The sequence below is a fragment of the Spea bombifrons genome, chromosome 12 (assembly GCF_027358695.1).
Source record: "Spea bombifrons isolate aSpeBom1 chromosome 12, aSpeBom1.2.pri, whole genome shotgun sequence".
Classification (NCBI taxonomy): domain Eukaryota; kingdom Metazoa; phylum Chordata; class Amphibia; order Anura; family Pelobatidae; genus Spea; species Spea bombifrons.
Window position 1 is genome coordinate 733,535 of NC_071098.1, and position 17,735 is coordinate 751,269.

The 17,735-nt window shown below is 51.9% G+C and overlaps 3 protein-coding genes across 3 annotated transcripts; all 3 read left to right on the top strand.

Moving 5' to 3' along the window:
- The first annotated feature begins 1,774 nt into the window (after positions 1-1,774).
- Positions 1,775-3,732, top strand: LOC128469788 (pulmonary surfactant-associated protein C-like). Its single transcript, XM_053451586.1, has 6 exons — positions 1,775-1,851; positions 2,235-2,372; positions 2,566-2,703; positions 2,816-2,929; positions 3,241-3,363; positions 3,655-3,732. Exons 1-6 carry the CDS (start codon positions 1,810-1,812, stop codon positions 3,730-3,732), a joined length of 633 nt encoding a protein of 210 aa, XP_053307561.1. The 5' UTR covers positions 1,775-1,809.
- Positions 3,733-4,164: 432 nt separating this feature from the next.
- On the top strand, positions 4,165-9,403 carry LOC128470489 (uncharacterized). The gene is made up of 8 exons (XM_053452382.1): positions 4,165-4,181; positions 5,266-5,305; positions 5,760-6,088; positions 7,541-7,658; positions 7,919-8,056; positions 8,186-8,302; positions 8,687-8,809; positions 8,935-9,403. The coding sequence occupies exons 1-8, from the start codon at positions 4,165-4,167 to the stop codon at positions 9,016-9,018; spliced, it is 966 nt and encodes a 321-aa protein (XP_053308357.1). The 3' UTR covers positions 9,019-9,403.
- A 2,971-nt stretch (positions 9,404-12,374) lies between these two features.
- Positions 12,375-17,203, top strand: FAM118B (family with sequence similarity 118 member B). The gene is made up of 8 exons (XM_053451939.1): positions 12,375-12,403; positions 12,871-12,959; positions 13,851-14,103; positions 14,604-14,831; positions 15,173-15,301; positions 15,393-15,678; positions 16,368-16,427; positions 16,560-17,203. The coding sequence occupies exons 2-8, from the start codon at positions 12,883-12,885 to the stop codon at positions 16,571-16,573; spliced, it is 1,047 nt and encodes a 348-aa protein (XP_053307914.1). The 5' UTR covers positions 12,375-12,403; positions 12,871-12,882; the 3' UTR covers positions 16,574-17,203.
- Positions 17,204-17,735: the final 532 nt, after the last annotated feature.

Sequence of the window (17,735 nt, forward strand, 5' to 3'; positions counted from 1 at the left end):
ACTTGGAAGGCATGCTGCACACACTGTAGGGACCCCTGTGAGACCCTCATCCGCGGCGTGTTTTTTATCCCGGTTCCTGGTTTTTATTAAGTTAAGGTCGGGGTCAGCGGACTTTGGAAGAAATCCAGATCAAATTTCCCAGTTTGAAGATCGTGCCGGGGACTAATGTGACCTTTTCTGCCCCAAAATATCATCGCTTCCTCCTCCAAATAACTAAATACGGGCTTCCCAGTGAACCCTCTGATGTAATTATAGGTAGAAAAGGTAGAAATGAGATAAAAAGCGATGGTGGGGAATCCCGGATACAGTGATGCCATTCGCTGGGGAAATGCCGCCCCCTGCTGGGGAGAAGCGGGTCGGCGGATTCGGGTTAGAAGATGGTTACGGTTAATGTGTTCATCTGATTAGCGTCCGGAGAGTTGGGTCAGGCGGTTAACCTGGATTAAGTTAGTTGGTTATCGGTTTAACGAGTTCAATATTCTCGGACTAGAGGAACTCGAACCATGTGACTTCATAAAGAAAGTAATAGAAATTCTGCATTATTATTATTGATATTATTATTATTATCATTATTATTAATATTATTATCATTATTATTAATATTATTATTATTATTATTATTTATATTATTATTATTGTTATTATTGTTATTATTATTAATATTATTATTATTACTATCATTGTTGTTATTATTATTAATATTATTATTATTTATATTATTATTGTTATTATTGTTATTATTGTTATTAATATTATTATTATTAATATTATTATTGTAATTAATAATAATTATTTTTGCCATAACATTAATGAAACGTTTCAAGCAACTCCCGAGAACGCTGTGTGTAGGAAATACTTCATGTAAAATGACTGGGGCAGAGTTTCTGATTCTTTGGGCACCTAGCGGCTGGAGGCACCAAACTCCTGGGCCCCGCATGGCGTAGGGGCAGTTCCTGAGAGCCATGTCCCCCATCCCCCGCTAACTGCAAGCAAATGCGAGGGAGTGAAAGGAGGAGCGCGTGGCACAAGGTGCGTGCTGGCGACACGAGGTTAGGGAATTCGAGTCACACCTTAAACGAACTCCATCCACCCAGAACTTAATGTCTCAAAATAAACTCTCATCGAGTGCATCAACAAAATCCGCAATAATATACAATAAAGTCCAATATTACGCAACTTTCTGAACGCTTCCTTTCTGGCACCTCAAACACCTGTCAGGGTAACAGGATTTGTCACGGCGAGTGGCTTCGGGCCCCGCTGTGATCTTAGCCCTGGCAGAAGGGGGCATTTGGTTCCAGCGCGGCTCATAAGCTTCGTTCTATCGATGATGTTCCAGGCTCTTTCTTCTTCTTGACACGTTTGTTACCCCGTGGGTTGGACCCGTGGTTCATAAGCTTCGTTCTATCGATGACGTTCCAGGCTCTTCCTCGTTGGTGCGTTTCTTCTTCTTGACACGTTTGTTACCCCATGGGTTGGACCCGTGGTTCATAAGCTTCGTTCTATCGATGACGTTCCAGGCTCTTTCTTCTTCTTGACATGTTTGTTACCCCGCGGGTTGGACCCGTGGTTCATAAGCTGCGATCTATCGATGACGTTCCAGGCTCTTCCTCGTTGGCGCGTTTCTTGACGCTTTTGACACCTTCCTGACCTCTCCCCAGATTAATCCCTTGGCAGGTTTCTCTCTCTTTGTATTTTTACTCTTAATCCCGAATTCCTCCGCGGGGAGCTCCCTGCGAGCCGGGTCAGTAAAGTCATATAAATAGCGCGCGTGAAAGCGAAGGGTCATCTGCCTCCCCGCAAGTCATCAGGATGGACCCCAAGAGCCCCGAGAAGCTGAGCATGGACCCGCCGGTGAGTGTGCACTCCCTGGCCAAAATGCCCAATTATATGCAAAGTGTAAGATGAATCCGGGGTACGGGGGTCCCGCTGCGTATACAGCCGTGTTTTATCCACCCATGCGTGGGTTACCTGTGCCAAACATGTACACGCCGCGTGACTCCAACATGATGAGAATTACCCTGCCATGTACTAATACCCCCACCCAGGTGCATGGGGCAGATACACCGGGGGCAGACTGCTGCCCGCTGCGCCAGAATATTTCCAGCCCTCCCTTCTGAGTTTGGCCGCTGGGTTGCTATGGAGATCCCTCGCGCACTGGCATTTCACGGGTTAATGGTTGTCGGCAGGACTGGTAACTTCGCCGTCATAGTAACCGTTAAACTTCTCAATTCCAGGTTTATAGTTTTCTTCCTAAATCAGTCGAGGGCAGGAAAAGTTGGGCTCTGATCCTCTTACTGCTCCTGGTTCTGATTCTGATCGTTATCGGATCGGCTTTAATTGGCGTCTATCTGACCCAGAAACACACGGAGAGGGTGAGTAGCCGGTGCTGGGGGCTCGGGGGCCACACTGCATGTGCTGAGACGTCAGGGTTATACGTAACGCTCTGTGTGGCCCCCCGGTGCAGCCGGTTTGGTACAGGGGACCCCTGGGCCGTAGATAATTCCAGATGAAGGCCGGTTCCGGCAGGTTCCGGTGCTTGCGCATGTTCACTCCTCTGTGCCGTAGATGGTGGCGATGGCTTTTAACTCCATGGACGGCGAGGAGGTGACGCAGACCGTGTTCGTCGACGAGCTGGAGAACGTGGCCGTTATTTTTGTGAATACCAACAATCACTCGGCTGCCGTGCTCTACGACTACAGACGGGTGAGTTCCGGGGGTCGGGGGTTTGGGGGCGTCCCGTCGCTCGGAAGTTACAAAGTTTCGAAGGGGTTTGGTATTTGCTGAATGCTGATTGGTCGCCCGCGCCGCTTTACAGAACCTGATCGCCTTTAAAGAGCCCGACAGCCGGAAATGCTTCGTTACCGGGATGGACAGGGAGACCCCGTCAGCGAGCGCCGTGATCAGCGCGGCCGAGTCCTTCCACACGCATGTAAGTCACATGTCATTCGGTAACACGCGGTAACACTTTCTTTATCCAGAATCTGTTTTTACCCCCCGCTGGCGTCCGTCTCCAAACTCTCCTTAAATCCCAGCCGAGGTCCAGATTGCCCCCCAACAACCCCCCCAGCCCAATACACGGGGCATCTGCCTTCACCGCCTGTAACTGTTCACAAGCAGGATTAATGCGTCTCCTCCGGAGAATAGATCCTTCTCTCTCCGACAAAGAGCCTCCTGAGGTTTCATCACACAGGATTATTACTCAGCTTGATTCTGGACGCTCTCCCCTCTCTCTGCCCCCAGGATGCCCCGGCGGATAACGTTCTGTCCTATAACCTTATGGAGAAGGAAGCGGCGGACCCCGCGGAGTTGGGGATCGGTATTAATATTCTGTGCCGGGATCTCCCCGTTTACTGGGCGCAGCCGGTGAGTTCACTCAACCCCCGGAATCCACTCTAACTCATTCCTCTGAGTGTCCGTGACCGTGTCGGCCCTCAAATCTGAGTTTAAATGTCACAATAAGTCTGCCGGCCGATCGGCCCCATCCGGCCCGTCTAGTCTGTAGAGAAGAATCTTAATCAGTCGACGTTAATAGCGGGACCCCCTGACTGAGGGGCTTATTCACTAAACGGTGAGAGGAGAGATTTCCCGTCCCGCTGCTCTCCGCGTTCAGACCAGAAGATTTTACCTGAAATCCACGATTTCTTTATTTTTTAGGTAAATCCTAATCTTCGGAAAATAACCATCAAGTTCAAGGTGTTTGGTTTGAAGTTTAAAGTGACGATCGAAAAATGACCCCACTCGCCCCACTCGTCCCACTCACCCCACTCGCCCCACTCACCCCACTCACCCCACTCGTCCCACTCACCCCACTCGCCCCACTCACCCCACTTGCCCTGCGCAGTGAATCCCCCGCATCCTGCTAGCCAACACTTACTCTAACACTCACTCTAACACTCACACTACCACTGGCCGCAGAGCTGAAGAGAGCGTTTTTCCGGGTGTCATGTGACCCATATATTTCTGGGGCCACTTAGGGTTTCGGGGGGCTTTGGTGCGGGTCCCCCACATATATATATATATACGGTGTTATATCATTATGGGGCGTATTTTGTTTGATTTTCTGACAATAAACTTTCGTTCAAAGAAATGATTTTCATCAAATTCTAAATAACCGATTTCTGCAAATATTCAGCGCAGCAACAACACTGGGGCAATAAGCTGCGCATGACGCAGTTACCATGGTGATTACGATGAGGGGCTAGTCTGGAGCGAGACGCAGATTATTATCTTTTCTCTGTTTTACCGAGTGACCCCCGAGCCACACCTGGCACTCGGTGGTGTTTGGTGGCACTCAGTGGCGTTTGGTGGCGTTTGGTGGCACTCGGTGGCACTCGGTGGTATTTGGTGGCGTTATATATCCTGGGTGTCACCTGAGATAAAGCGCATTTCTCTTTCCTTTCACCCCGTTACACATCTGGGTAAACCGCTCGATGTTCACTGAAACCAAGTCCTTTATAAAGAGACCACCATGCCGACCTGCTTGAGTTCAGGTGAAGGCTGCAGGCCGGGTATTGCTACAGCTGTGAGATCTCTTTCGAGTAAATCTGCTCGTCCCGTTTGATCCGCCTGTTCTCTGGATCCCCGGCGTCCGGATAATTCTCACGTTCTGGATCAGGTTCCTCTCTGCCGGGAGGCGGATGTCGGTTGCCTCACTCTGCGTCTCCCCCACATTTCCCGTTCATGAATATTCATTTATTCAGCTTCCCGAATCCCACATTTCAAAACTTCTGGTTTTGTTTTGAAAGACGCTGAAATCCATCTAGTAATTCCTGCAATCAGGTGTCTCCCGTTTCCTGAAATCGTTTCTTCGTCACGCCGTTATTTGGTCATCATTCGATACGGCGGCGTTTCTGCATTTCCATAATTGTGACATCATCACGCTTCTGCTTTATGAGCAGAAACATCAAAAACGCGTTTTTTCCCTTAAAATATACTGTAGGATCAGGAAGTTCCTTATGAAATTGGCGGCGCCCAATCATCCATGGCTCTAGGACGGCGACTGTGGATTGTAAGCTCTTGGGGACAGAGCCCTTCCCTCCTCCATCTAAACTTTAGTCTCTCACTTATGGGTTTCTAGAGCAAAGTAAAAAGTCTTATCGCCATGGCAACCAATGGACTGTTTCTACTGACGAGACAATTCTTTCATCTTTGCAGCAGAAAAAAACCCCAAATCAGACTCTCGCCCGGGGGGTACTCGGATGTGCTGTCTCAACGCACGGATCCAGTCCTGATATTAATGTGACCGGCGCTCGTTACTCTGCGCAGGTTCGTCGGGGTGAACGTCGCCCACGCGTTTGCTGACTCGGTAAATGATTATTATTATTATATAATGGCTTCCGGCTTGGCGGCTGCCCCTGCGCTGGGGTAATTTATGAAGGTGTTGCCCCGTCGCCTGCGGGCTGCCAGACGATGTTGAGTTCCTGACGAGAACCTGCGAGGCGCATCACAAATACACGGCGCGGGAGCAAGGACCGCCGGTCACCGGCAAGGATCCCCGTCTGCAGCCCGCCGCTGTCCAAACTATTCTCTGAAGACCCCCCCCCCTAGTTTGCCCCTCGGGTTCTGAATAAATGGGCTGTTAAGGGGCAGTTACATAATCCTGTCCCTGAGAGTCCTGCACCAGTCACCCGGCGGGTAGAAGGTTTTTACCCTAAAACACAGTAATTACACCCTCTACACGACCTAACTGCCCCGTCGCTGACCCCTTTGTTTGTTGTCTTCCATGTTGGGGTAGCTCGCTCCCCGTCTCTCTGTGAAAGGGCTTCTCCGGGGTCCGCCGGGGCCGCAGGGATTTCATCGCCCCGATAACAGTCATCTGTCCAAGTACCCCACGTGCCATCGGAGGCATTGCCCCGGCCCCTGGGCCGTACTGGATTGATAAATCGCTCTCATTATCTGGCTTCCGGCGTCAGGTGGATTCGGTGAGGAGGAAGTCATTTGGGGCGATCCTCCTCCACACCCCGAAATCCTGTCCTGCGAGTCGCCCGGGAGGAGGAGCGGCCCGAGACGCCATAAATAGCCGAAAACGCCTGAAAAGAGGCGCAGATCAGAGCTACGCGCGACTCCGGAACCTTCTCCAAGCAGCCAGGTGAGCTCCGTAACCACGGGAACCGGGAAACGCTTAAAGCGGAATACGGACCGGGCGCAGCCAGCGGGCAGGGGGGGCCTCCGGTACCCTCAGCACCGGTGCGAGACCCTATATACAGTATAGAGAGTACAGTATAGAGAGTGCAGTACAGAAAGTGCAGTATAGACAGTACATTATAGAGCGTGCATTTTAGAGAGCGCAGTATAGAGAGCGCAGTATAGAGAGCGCAGTATAGAGAGCGCAGTATATAGAGAGTGCAGTAGAGAGAGTACAGTATAGAGAGTGCAGTACAGAGAGTGCAGTATAGACAGTACATTATAGAGAGTGCATTTTAGAGAGCGCAGTATAGAGAGCGCAGTATAGAGAGCGCAGTATATAGAGAGTGCAGTAGAGAGAGTACAGTATAGAGAGTGCAGTACAGAGAGTGCAGTATAGACAGTACATTATAGAGAGTGCAGTATAGAGAGCGCAGTATAGAGAGCGCAGTATATAGAGAGTGCAGTATAGAGAGTGCAGTATAGAGAGCGCAGTATAGAGAGTGCAGTATAGAGAGCGCAGTATAGAGAGTGCAGTATAGAGAGCGCAGTATAGAGAGTACAGTATAGAGAGTGCAGTATATAGAGAGTGCAGTATAGAGAGTGCAGTTTAATGTAATATTTACCCAAACTCTACTCAGCGCTCACCCTGCTGTAATTAAATCCCCTCACTGTATAACCTCTACCACCTCTGCTGGGAGGCTGTTCCACTGATCTACAACTCTTTCAGTAAAGTAAAACTTCCTTCCGTTCCATCTCAGTCTCTGACTCTCTAGTGTTGGATTCCGCTCTCTTGTTGTAATTTTTCTCCTCCTTTGAAATAAATTTCCTTCCCGTCCTTTATCCCGCTATGTATTTAAACGTCTCTCTCCCATCCCCTCTCTCCTCTCCTCACTCCCCCTGTCTTTCCCTCTCCCATCCCTTCTCTCCCTTCTTTCCTCTGTCTCTACCCTGTCTATGTGTCTCTCCTTCCTCTATCCTCCCTCTGGCTCTCCCTTCTCTCTCTCCCCTGTTTCTCTCTTCTCTCTCCCCCGTCTCTCTCTCTCTCTCTCTCTCCACTCTCCCCCCTGTGTCTCTCTCCCCCTGTCTCTCTCTCTCTCTCTCTCTCCCCTCTCCCCCCTGTGTCTCTCTCCCCCTGTCTCTCTCTTCTCCCTCCCCCGTCTCTCTCTCTCTCTCCCTTCTCCCCCTGTCTCTCTCTCCCCCTCTCCCCCGTCTCTCTCCCCGGACACTTTGAGACTCCTCAGTCCTTCCTAATCTTTTTGATCCTGTAAAGCGCCCCGTTTTAGTCTCATGACATCGTCTCCGTACGTTCTGCTTCTGATGATGTCATTAGGGAAGTTGCCCGGCGCGTTTCGGGTGGTGAATCGGTGTAATTGTGTCGGGATTCACACTTTGCGTTTATATTTTCTCTCCCCAGGATGAAGGACACTAAGAAGACGTTGGCGTGGTCCCTGGTGGTGGTGGCCCTTCTGGCCATTATTGTAGTCGGAGCGACGCTGGTTGGAGTTTTTTTGACGCAGAAGCACACGGAAAAGGTGAGGATGAAAAAAGCTGCAACGTCCATCAACTCTCACTAATCCCTCCCCAGATACAGGGAGAAGGGAGAGCGGAGAGCGCCCCGCTCCTCGAATACTACAAGTGGCGGTGCCTCGGGTAGCGGTGCGCTGGGTGCCGGTGCGTTGGTTACCGGTGCGTCAAGTGCTGGTGCGTCGGTTGCCGGTGCGTCGGGTGCCGGTGCGTTGGGTGCCGGTGCGTTGGGTGCCAGTGATAATCTCTTCCCGTTGGGGAGTTGCAGGTCATACAGATGGCTTTCCTGTCGAAGAGCGGAGCGGAGGTCCAGCAGCTCGTTATGGTCGACGACCGGGAACACGTGGCCGCCTTCTACGTGACCAACAACAACGTTTCTTCCACCATTGTGTACGACTACAAGCACGTAAGTAACGGGCGACATTCTCACCCTCTAAGTGACGGGCATTCATACTGTAGTGTCCCTCGGCCCTCCTGGGGGCCGGATATTGACACCCATTTTATGCATAACTTTGCATTTCCGAATTCTTTCCAGGAGGTCGTCGGCTTCAGGCGTCTGAAGGGTAAAAAGTGCTTCGTGATGGACATGGCGGAGGCCAACGTGCCGTCCATGAACGACATTCTGAGGGGAATCAGGCGCTTCCAGGCGCAGGTACGGCCGGCTTATCACACGCTCGGCATGTTTCCATAGAGCGTCACATGACCCGCGCGGCTCTTAATAATAATTGTATTAATAATAATGATGATAATAAAAATGATAATATTATTAATAATAATGATAATAATTTTAATAATAATAAAGATAATAATAATGATAATAAAGATAATAATATTAATGATAATAATAATAATAAAGATAATAATAATGATGATAATAATAATGATAATAATAATGATAATAATAATGATAATAAAGATAATAATAATAATAATAATAAAGATAATAATATTAATAATAATAATGATAATAAAGATAATAATAATAATAAAGATAATAAAGATAATAAAGATAATAATCATCATTTATTTATCACAGAACGGCACAGAGGAGAACGACTTCACTTATAACATCGAGGAGGGCGAGGAGGCCGAGCGTTCCGGGCTGGGGATCACGATTAACGTCCTGTGCAGAGATGTCCCCGTTTACCGGGCGACGGAGGTATCTGCGGCACGGACGTTCTTATTACAAACTCTCCTCATTTACTGTTAAATGGCGGTAGTCGGAAGGTGCACCGCCGCCCAGCCGTGGCCATGTTGCTGATGTTATGTCTTTTATCGTTTCAGAGTAAGGCCGGCCACCTCCGCTGGAAGTTCACGATCTCCTTTAACATCTTCGGTGTTGAAATTTCCGCCAAGTATGAGTCGTGAGGCGGCCATCGCATCCTCATAGAGAGAACCCTCCTTTAAAGCAGGTGTCTGAGATCTAAGGACAGAGCGAGTGCAGCTTGCGTGGTTCTCACACCTGTGTTCAAGCAGACAGCTCACTGCTGCTTGTTTAAAAGACTTTTGTCGTCGGAGCATCCTCTGGATACGGACATTTCTCCTGGGCGGACTCGCGTTTTCGTGACTCACGTTCTACCCCGAGGCAACTGGAAGGGCGGGGAGGATGGTGATTACAAGACATTTCATTAGGACTGGGGTGGAATAATTATATTTAATGACAGTACACGTGGATGCGAGGATGTCCGGTTTACACGTGTCGTTTTTTTGTGTGATTTATTCGTGGATCTCTTTAATAAACGTGTTTTTGCAGTAACAATGTATCTGTGGAATTCCTCCCCGCTGTTTGAGGCTCGGCGGGCGGCCGGTGAGTCGCTCTCTTTCCATCCTGAAGCCAGAGATAATGCCGGAGATAATGCCCCCTGGTGGCCAGTGGCTGTATGAGGTCATCAGGTGGTCATTCTGATACCATGATCTCTGCTGGTGACATCATCAGGGCTGCTCGATGTCTGATTATGTCACGGCCTCTGAAATATTTGGGCAGTGTCAGGCAGTGGTAAGAAGCTGATGCAGTTTCTGTGTCAGACAGCAGAGGGCAGCAGAGCTCCAGGTTCGGCGGATCCGCGTTGCTTTGTTTCCGGGCTCTTTGTCTCCAGTCGGGATCCGTACCCGGCGCTGAGTCTGGAGCTATCACTGCCTGTGCTGGGTGAGTGTGAGATCCGGTTGGGGAGAGGGGCACCTGGGCACTATTACCCCATACAGGGAGTACTTGGTCACTATTACCCCATACAGGGGGCACCTGGGCACTAATACCTTATACAGGGGGGCACCTGGGCTCTGTTATCCCATACAGGGGGCACCTGGGCTCTATTACCCCATACAGGGGGCACCTGGGCTCTATTACCCCATACAGGGGGCACCTGGGCTCTGTTACCTCATACAGGGGGCACCTGGGCTCTGTTACCCCAAACAGGGGGCACCTGGGCTCTGTTACCCCAAACAGGGGGCACCTGGGCTCTGTTACCCCAAACAGGGGGCACCTGGGCTCTGTTACCCCAAACAGGGGGCACCTGGGCTCTGTTACCCCAAACAGGGGGCACCTGGGCTCTGTTACCCCAAACAGGGGGCACCTGGGCTCTGTTACCTCATACAGGGGGCACCTGGGCTCTGTTACCCCAAACAGGGGGCACCTGGGCTCTGTTACCCCAAACAGGGGGCACCTGGGCTCTGTTACCCCAAACAGGGGGCACCTGGGCTCTGTTACCCCAAACAGGGGGCACCTGGGCTCTGTTACCCCAAACAGGGGGCACCTGGGCTCTGTTACCCCAAACAGGGGGCACCTGGGCTCTGTTACCCCATACAGGGGGCACCTGGGCTCTGTTACCCCAAACAGGGGGCACCTGGGCTCTGTTACCCCAAACAGGGGGCACCTGGGCTCTGTTACCCCAAACAGGGGGCACCTGGGCTCTGTTACCCCAAACAGGGGGCACCTGGGCTCTGTTACCCCAAACAGGGGGCACCTGGGCTCTGTTACCCCAAACAGGGGGCACCTGGGCTCTGTTACCTCATACAGGGGGCACCTGCCATCAGCACACAAAATCCTTATTAAAAAAAAGATTTTCTGACCCAAATTCCATGGTGTTTGCCGTCTCTACCTTCAGCCCAGACTTGGTACCGGCCCAAGCTGGGGGGTAACTGGGAGCCGCCGCGTTTTATATTATTTCTGATTAATATTTTATTGTGTTATTGTTTACTTCGCGATACGAGTGACTTCATTATCGGCCTGAAGCCAAGAAAAAGGAGCGAGCGGACGCGGGGCAGGCAGCGGCTAGACGGTCATGAGATGAGGGTGAAAGGGTGATAGATGTCATAATGACCCTTACACAGGGTGACAGAGAGGAGCGGAGGTGATGATGACCAATGGCAGTAAATCCCAGAGGATGACATCACTGGCGGAGGGAAGAATGGGATAATGGCTGGCTGCGGGATGATGCCGCGGGAAGTAAAGAGTTAATGGGACGAGGGCTTGTTGACTGGAAGGTGGATGTGTTAAGGGTGATGATGTCAGCTGGTCGTGGAGAGCCTGAGGAATGATGTCATCAGGTTCGGAGCTATATTATGATGATGCGGCAGGCGGTCACTCCAGCGTCACCCAAACTGCCCCAAATCTCCCAAAATGTTTCTATTGAAGTCAAAACGTAAATATTTGTAATAAGCGATAATTGTGGCAAATTCACCCCTTCTGCAGCGTTTCAGCCTCGTGTGATCTGCCGGGACACGAAAGGAATGCGGCGGCCCTTCTGTGAAATTAGTGTCTGACGTCGCCTCCTCGGATATTCCTGCGCGGCAAAACCAGACGGAGCCGGACTGAGCGAACGCTCGCCGGAGGGGGGAAGATCTACCTGCCACGTAAATATCACGCCCCGGCACCTCGCACTCCCGCCCCGGCACCTCGCACTCCCGCCCCGGCCCCGCGAGCCGCGCACGGACTCTCCCGGAGAAGGTAAATAGAGATTCACACCGCCGTCTGTAAACGTTCCGCTCGCTATCTCCGGACGCCGCAGAATATCCCGCACACCCAGAGGCTCGTTCGGCTCCCACCCGGTTCCAGCTTTTTGGACGTTGGTAAAAAACTTCTGGATTCCTTTGTTTTGGGTAAAGAAATAATTCTAAACGTTCCAAGGCGCTGTTAACCCTTTACATGCTGGGCGTTTGGGCGACCGTTTTGTTACTGTAATAATGAGGATTCTGCGGGGACTTGTGATTTTATAAGCGTTTTGGGACCCTGCGGGTTAATTCCCCGGGGGGGGGCGTAGTTGGGGGCATTATGTGCGATCGCTGTGATTTGATGACCATAAATATCCGAATTCACCCCAAATCCGAGTCATTCGTTCCTTAAACCCGGTTCTGGTTCCCGATTCCACCGATCCGGAGATCACCGGTTAGTCTCTGAACACCGAGATAGCAGCGTCTGTGCAGAGAAGACCCCCGGAGACCCCCGCTGGGATCTGTTACGTTTCTTTGATGTCCGCGTTACATTTTATGATCAAAGACCCCCAACTGAAAAGAAAAGAAGTCTTGACTTTGGTAACATTTAAGAGGTCGTGAGAGGCAGCGGCCCCCTCGTTCCCGGCCCAGTTCTTCCCCGTAATGGTTTTGTTGCCCCCGCTGGCGGCTCGTAACGATATCCATCTTCTGTCCTTCCAGGCTTTCAGCCTCCAAGCTCTTGGAGGAAACTGACGGCCGGGAGAGGAAGCGACAGAGCGGAGGCGAGGGGGCCGGAGCGGAGGCGAGGGGGCCGGAGCGGAGGAAGGTAAAGACAATCATTGCATCCCGTGATGTCGCAGACAGAAATACTTCTCTCATCGGGAGGTGACGGGAAGTTAGAATCCTGCAGTTTAACCCAAAAACTGCCAACAGGTGTACTCGGTGCTTTACAGTAGATGCTTCACTCACAGGGGCTTACAGATGTGACAATTCTGACCCTAACCCCGTCCTGGAGAGCTTACAATCTAAACAGTCAAGCTGTACCAGCACTCATTCCAAACCGCTGAACGGCTGTTTGTTGGCAGAGAGGTAACCGCCCGGCCCCCTTGTGTTTTGTTGGTTCAGGGCTACTAGCGGGGGCCACAGCTGGATCGCTCTGTGATTATTTAAGTGTTTTCTGTGCTTCCCCTCGGTAGTTGCCCCTCGGTAGTTGCCCCCTGTTGGATAGGGAGAGTGGGGGGTGTTCTGGGACCCCCCGTGGATCGTGACGAAGGGTCTCTGCTTCCCCCGCAGCTCGGTTGTTGGATGGCTTCCGCACTGACCGTCAAATCTGAGAGGCAAATGCTGATAGAAGACGGGGTGTCCCCGGCCAAGAAGCCCAGGTAATACCCGGCGCTGTACCCGATACTGATGTCTGTAGTCTCAGTGCTGACCTCTGCGCCTCTATATACCGTTCCCTGTGATAGCCTGGCCACAGAGCTAGCAATCTAACATGGGTTCACCTCTGGTGTGAACCCCACATCTCCCTGGTTCCGGTCCTTTCACGGCGATCTGTTCCTCCTACATCCGGGGTCAGTGAGTAACGAGGGCGCGAGAAGCCTCAATAGTCTTATGTTTACGTGCTTTTACCTGACGTTATGGCGCCGCTCTGCGTGACGCTTCCTCTTAAATACGTCTTTATCCCTTTAAATGCTTTCTACCTGAACTCAGAGCCATCGAGGCAGTGAATGGGTTAATCAGCGAGTCTTATCAGCGTGGGAAAGCAATCCGTGGCCTTATTCCTCCCCGCTGTTTGCCATAGCCTCCAAGGCCAAAGCGATATGGGAAATGTTCCAGAAACAGCCTGTGTTTGCCACGACTTGCCTAATACCCCCTCTGGCTCGAGGGGCGCCGGAATCAGATCAAGCACTCCTTAAAATGTAACGTTTCATGATTGTATGAAGAATCATACAGAGCAGAGTTACATCCCCCCCAGGAGAGAATTACCCCCCAAGAGAGAATCAGCCCCCAGGAGAGAATTACCCCCAATTAAAGCCCCTCTAATTACTGCCTCCTCTTCTGGGGGAGTTCGTTGTACCCTATAAGCCGGTTCCTGCTGTCGTTTTGGGCTGATTTCCCCCCTTTTAGAGTTCTTGCTTTATAAAAATAGCCGTCATCGGTTTGGATTGCGTGGACGTTGTTACCCCCGGCGGGGCAGGCCAGGGGTAAGTGACTCGGGAACCGCCGAGGAGCACGGCACAGGTTCCCCCGAAAATCGCTCTCTTCTCTTCCAGAAAACTTCTCCCGAGCCTAAAAACCAAGAGGCCCCAGGAGCTGGTCCTGGTGATCGGGACGGGGATCAGCGCAGCCGTCGCACCCCAGGTCCCGGCACTGAAGTCCTGGAAAGGGTTAATCCAGGCCCTTCTAGACGCTGCGAATGACTTCGACCTCCTGGAAGACGAGGAAAGCAAGAAGTTCCAGAAATGTCTCCACGAGGACAAGAACCTCATCCATGTGGCTCACGATCTGATCCAGAAGCTGTCGCCGGTCAGTGGCCCCAAACCCCCCCCCTGACCCCCCCCCCCGATAGCGCAAGACGCAAGGCTTATAGAAATATACAATTCTTCTTCTTTCAGACTTTTCTTGCCGCTATTCCGGGGTTAATTTCACGATTGCACAGAAATGTTATCTTTTTGTGCCCCCCCCACATTTTGTTAAACCCCACGTCCCCGGCACGGCGCTGTCTCTATACTCGGGGTGTAGAGAGGATTGTCAGGCGGGTTAACAAGGAAAAAGAAACCCAAAGTACACGAAGAATAAACGCAGGAAGTTTATAAATAAAAATCTAGAGGGTGCCTGCCGTGGATTCCCAGTAGAGGTGGTAAAAACATAATGGGAGAACTAGACACTCATTCGTATTTGCCGCGTGGTTACTTTGTTGCTGTGATTTCTGTTCTCAGTCTCGCCATGTTTTCTGGCTCTCTCTTTCGCGGGGGGCGCTCTCATCCGTCGTTCTCGTTGACGCCGCTCGCTCTTGTTTCCCGCAGCGTACGAGCAACGTGCGCTCCACCTTCTTCAAGGACTGCCTGTACGAGGTGTTTGACGACCTGGAGTCCAAGATGGAGGATTCCGGGAAGCAGCTCCTGCAGTCCGTCTTGCAGCTGATGGAGAACGGAGCTCTGGTCCTGACCACGAACTTCGACAACTTGCTGGAGATCTACGCCTTCCACCAGGGGAAGCAGCTGGAGTCGCTGGATCTGACCGACGAGAAGAAGGTGAGACCGGAATTATCGCTCTCATGGAACGTGAAGTGTTTCCGGCAGGTCGCCGGCGCCATATCGAGCTGATCGGTAACAGGCGGCTCTCCCGTCCGCTCGCTCGCTCTCCCGTCCGCTCGCTCGCTCTCCCGTCCGCTCGCTCGCTCTCCCGTCCCCTCGCTCGCTCGCCCGTCCCCTCGCTCGCCCGTCCCCTCGCTCGCTTGCTCGCCCGTCCCCTCCCCTCGCTCTCTCTCCCCTCCCCTCGCTCGCTCGCTCTCTCTCTCCTCGCTCGTTCTCTCTCTCTCCCCTCCCCTCCCCTCGCTCTCTCTCCCGTCACCTCACTCGCTCTCTCCCATCAGGTGCTGGAATGGGCTCAGGAGAAGAAGAAGCTGAGCGTCCTGCACATCCACGGCGTCTACACCAACCCCAGCGGCATAGTCCTGCACCCGGCCGGCTACCAGAACGTTCTCCGTAACACTGAGGTCATGGTGAGGTCATGGGCCGCTTCAGCTTCCCGCGTTGAAGGCACGGGGGGCCTCGAGACATGTATTTATAATGTTTCGTGTGATTCCTCCCCAGCGGGAGATCCAGAAGCTCTACGAGACCAAATCTTTCCTGTTCCTGGGCTGCGGCCGCACCGTGGACGACACGACGTTCCAGGCCCTCTTCCTCGAGGCGGTGAAGCACAAGTCGGACCTGGAACATTTCATGTTGGTTCGGCGGGAGGATGTCGACGAGTTCAAGAAACTGCGGGAGAACATGCTGGACAAGGGCATCAAGGTGATCTCGTACGGCACGGAATACTCCGACCTGCCCGAGTACTTCGAGAGACTGGCCAACGAAATCTCCAACCGCGGCAGAGCCGGTACGTCGAGGGTCCGGCCAACGCGCCGCTTGGTGAAATGACGGGGGCCGCGAAAGTTTTTCGGATGTGTTTGACGTTTAGAAAGCGATGCGTTTCAGTCGCGCGTTTTACAGACCAAGGCGCGGAGCTGGGACCCGGTACGTGTCCGTTGGTCTCAGCGGAATCTTTGCTTAATTCTTTGTAGAGGCCGCCGGTTACACGGCCCGTGCCGGTTATAAAAGCCACGCATGGCACCGATGCAGCTGTGTGAATTATTTCAATTGTCGCAGCATGAATTCCGCCGCATCCGTCCCGTTACCGGGTAGAAAAGTCTGAAGCTGACGACCGGTTCATTGGCGGGTGGCCCCGGAGCGGCCCCCTGCTCATCACAAGGGAGCTTGGTACTGTACGGGGGCAACATTTAGGACTTTAACCATTTCCTCACTTGTCGATAATCCTCTGTAAATTACATAGAGCCCCCCTCCCCGGCGCTTGCTGCGTCCAGAATGTTCCCTTTAGAGGTCTGACCTCGGTCGGGGGGGGGCACACATTCCTGCCGTGGCCCCCGCTGGGTGCAAATTAATGAAATTCCTCAGCCTATAACAGCAAGGAAATGAAACGCGTTCGGACTCTAAATCCGGGAAACATCAGAATCTGATTCCAGAACCGGTTTCCCCCAAAATAATCTCCCGACTTTCTCTCCCTAACAGGAACAACAAGAGAGACCCCCGCGAGGAACGGACCGGGTCACGCAAACTGCCTGAGTAAAGGTGATGACGTTATCTGCGCATGTTTTCTGTATCTGAACGTTAGGAAGACAGACCGGGATGTGGCTGCGGGAATAGAAATTCGCCGTGATCGTTCGTAACTTTTATTCTTTTGCCCCATTTTTGCCCCTGCAGAGCCCAGCAGCTGAGACATCGACGCTTCCCGAGACGCTTGGGGCGGAGAGGCAGAGATTTGCCGGGAAGGGGCCGAGCAAGTGCCGGGATTATCAACCGCGATAACCCAAGCGGACCTCACCGTGCCGGGATTATCAACCGCGATAACCCAAGCAGACCCCACCGGGAGATTGCAGTGACTTCTCGCCTCGTCTGCGGAGGGACCGTCTGTGAATATTCAACGGAAACACCGCACTGCAAGCCCCCGGAGCTCGTCCCAGATGCATCGGAAATGGTTTTCCCCCTTGTTATTTATTTTAAAAGGATGATTGTAGTTTTTGGCTCTAATTATTGCCGCACTGACAGCCCCCCCCTTATTAATAGGGACAAAAACTGCTCTATGGGGTGGGAGACGTGAATCTCCGCGACACAAACCCCATTTGTACTGTGAATATAAGATTTAGGACGCGCGCCGAGGCCCGGGACCCCCCGATGCTGGGATTATCTGTCGGGTAACGTTTGGCTCCTTCGGACAGGGGAATAAAACCCGAATCCCGCGTTCCCGCCACGCGCAGGACTTTTAAACTGTAGGATTTATCTGACATGTTTGGTGTATTTTACAATTTTTGGCAGTTCGACAAATAAAGTCTTTGAGTTCACCCGTAGAGCGGGGCGCGATGTAACTGCTTTTATTCTACACCCGGCTTGCGTGGCCTATGGGCTACCATTATCACTGGGGGTGGCTGCTGAGCATTATATGAGTTAATGATTGGATACTGCTGCTTTCTGCATTACTCGAGTTGCCACGGGGCCCCCCGTTCCCTAGCGATACACAGATACGGGGGCCCGGTGCTCATGTTTCCCCCAAAAACACAAATGCAGGCAGTTTAATATCATTATATAGGAAATTTATTCTCTTATAAATTACATTTTGTATTCTTTAATGGATAGCGATCCATACATTGCACATAAGTGGAGCGCGAGGCCACGGACAAAATCCTCTGAGGAGTCAGCAATAAACAGCGCTACCCTGCGGTCTTCCAAGGGTTAAATCAAGCAAACTTCAAACTATTAACGTCAAACTTCTCGAACGCATCGGGCTCTGCGGGCGGAACGAGGCTGTGGTTTGGAACCCTTTGGGGGTTCCTGGGGTGTTTGAACACACTGCTGGCACTTAAAGGGTTAAAATATAAGACT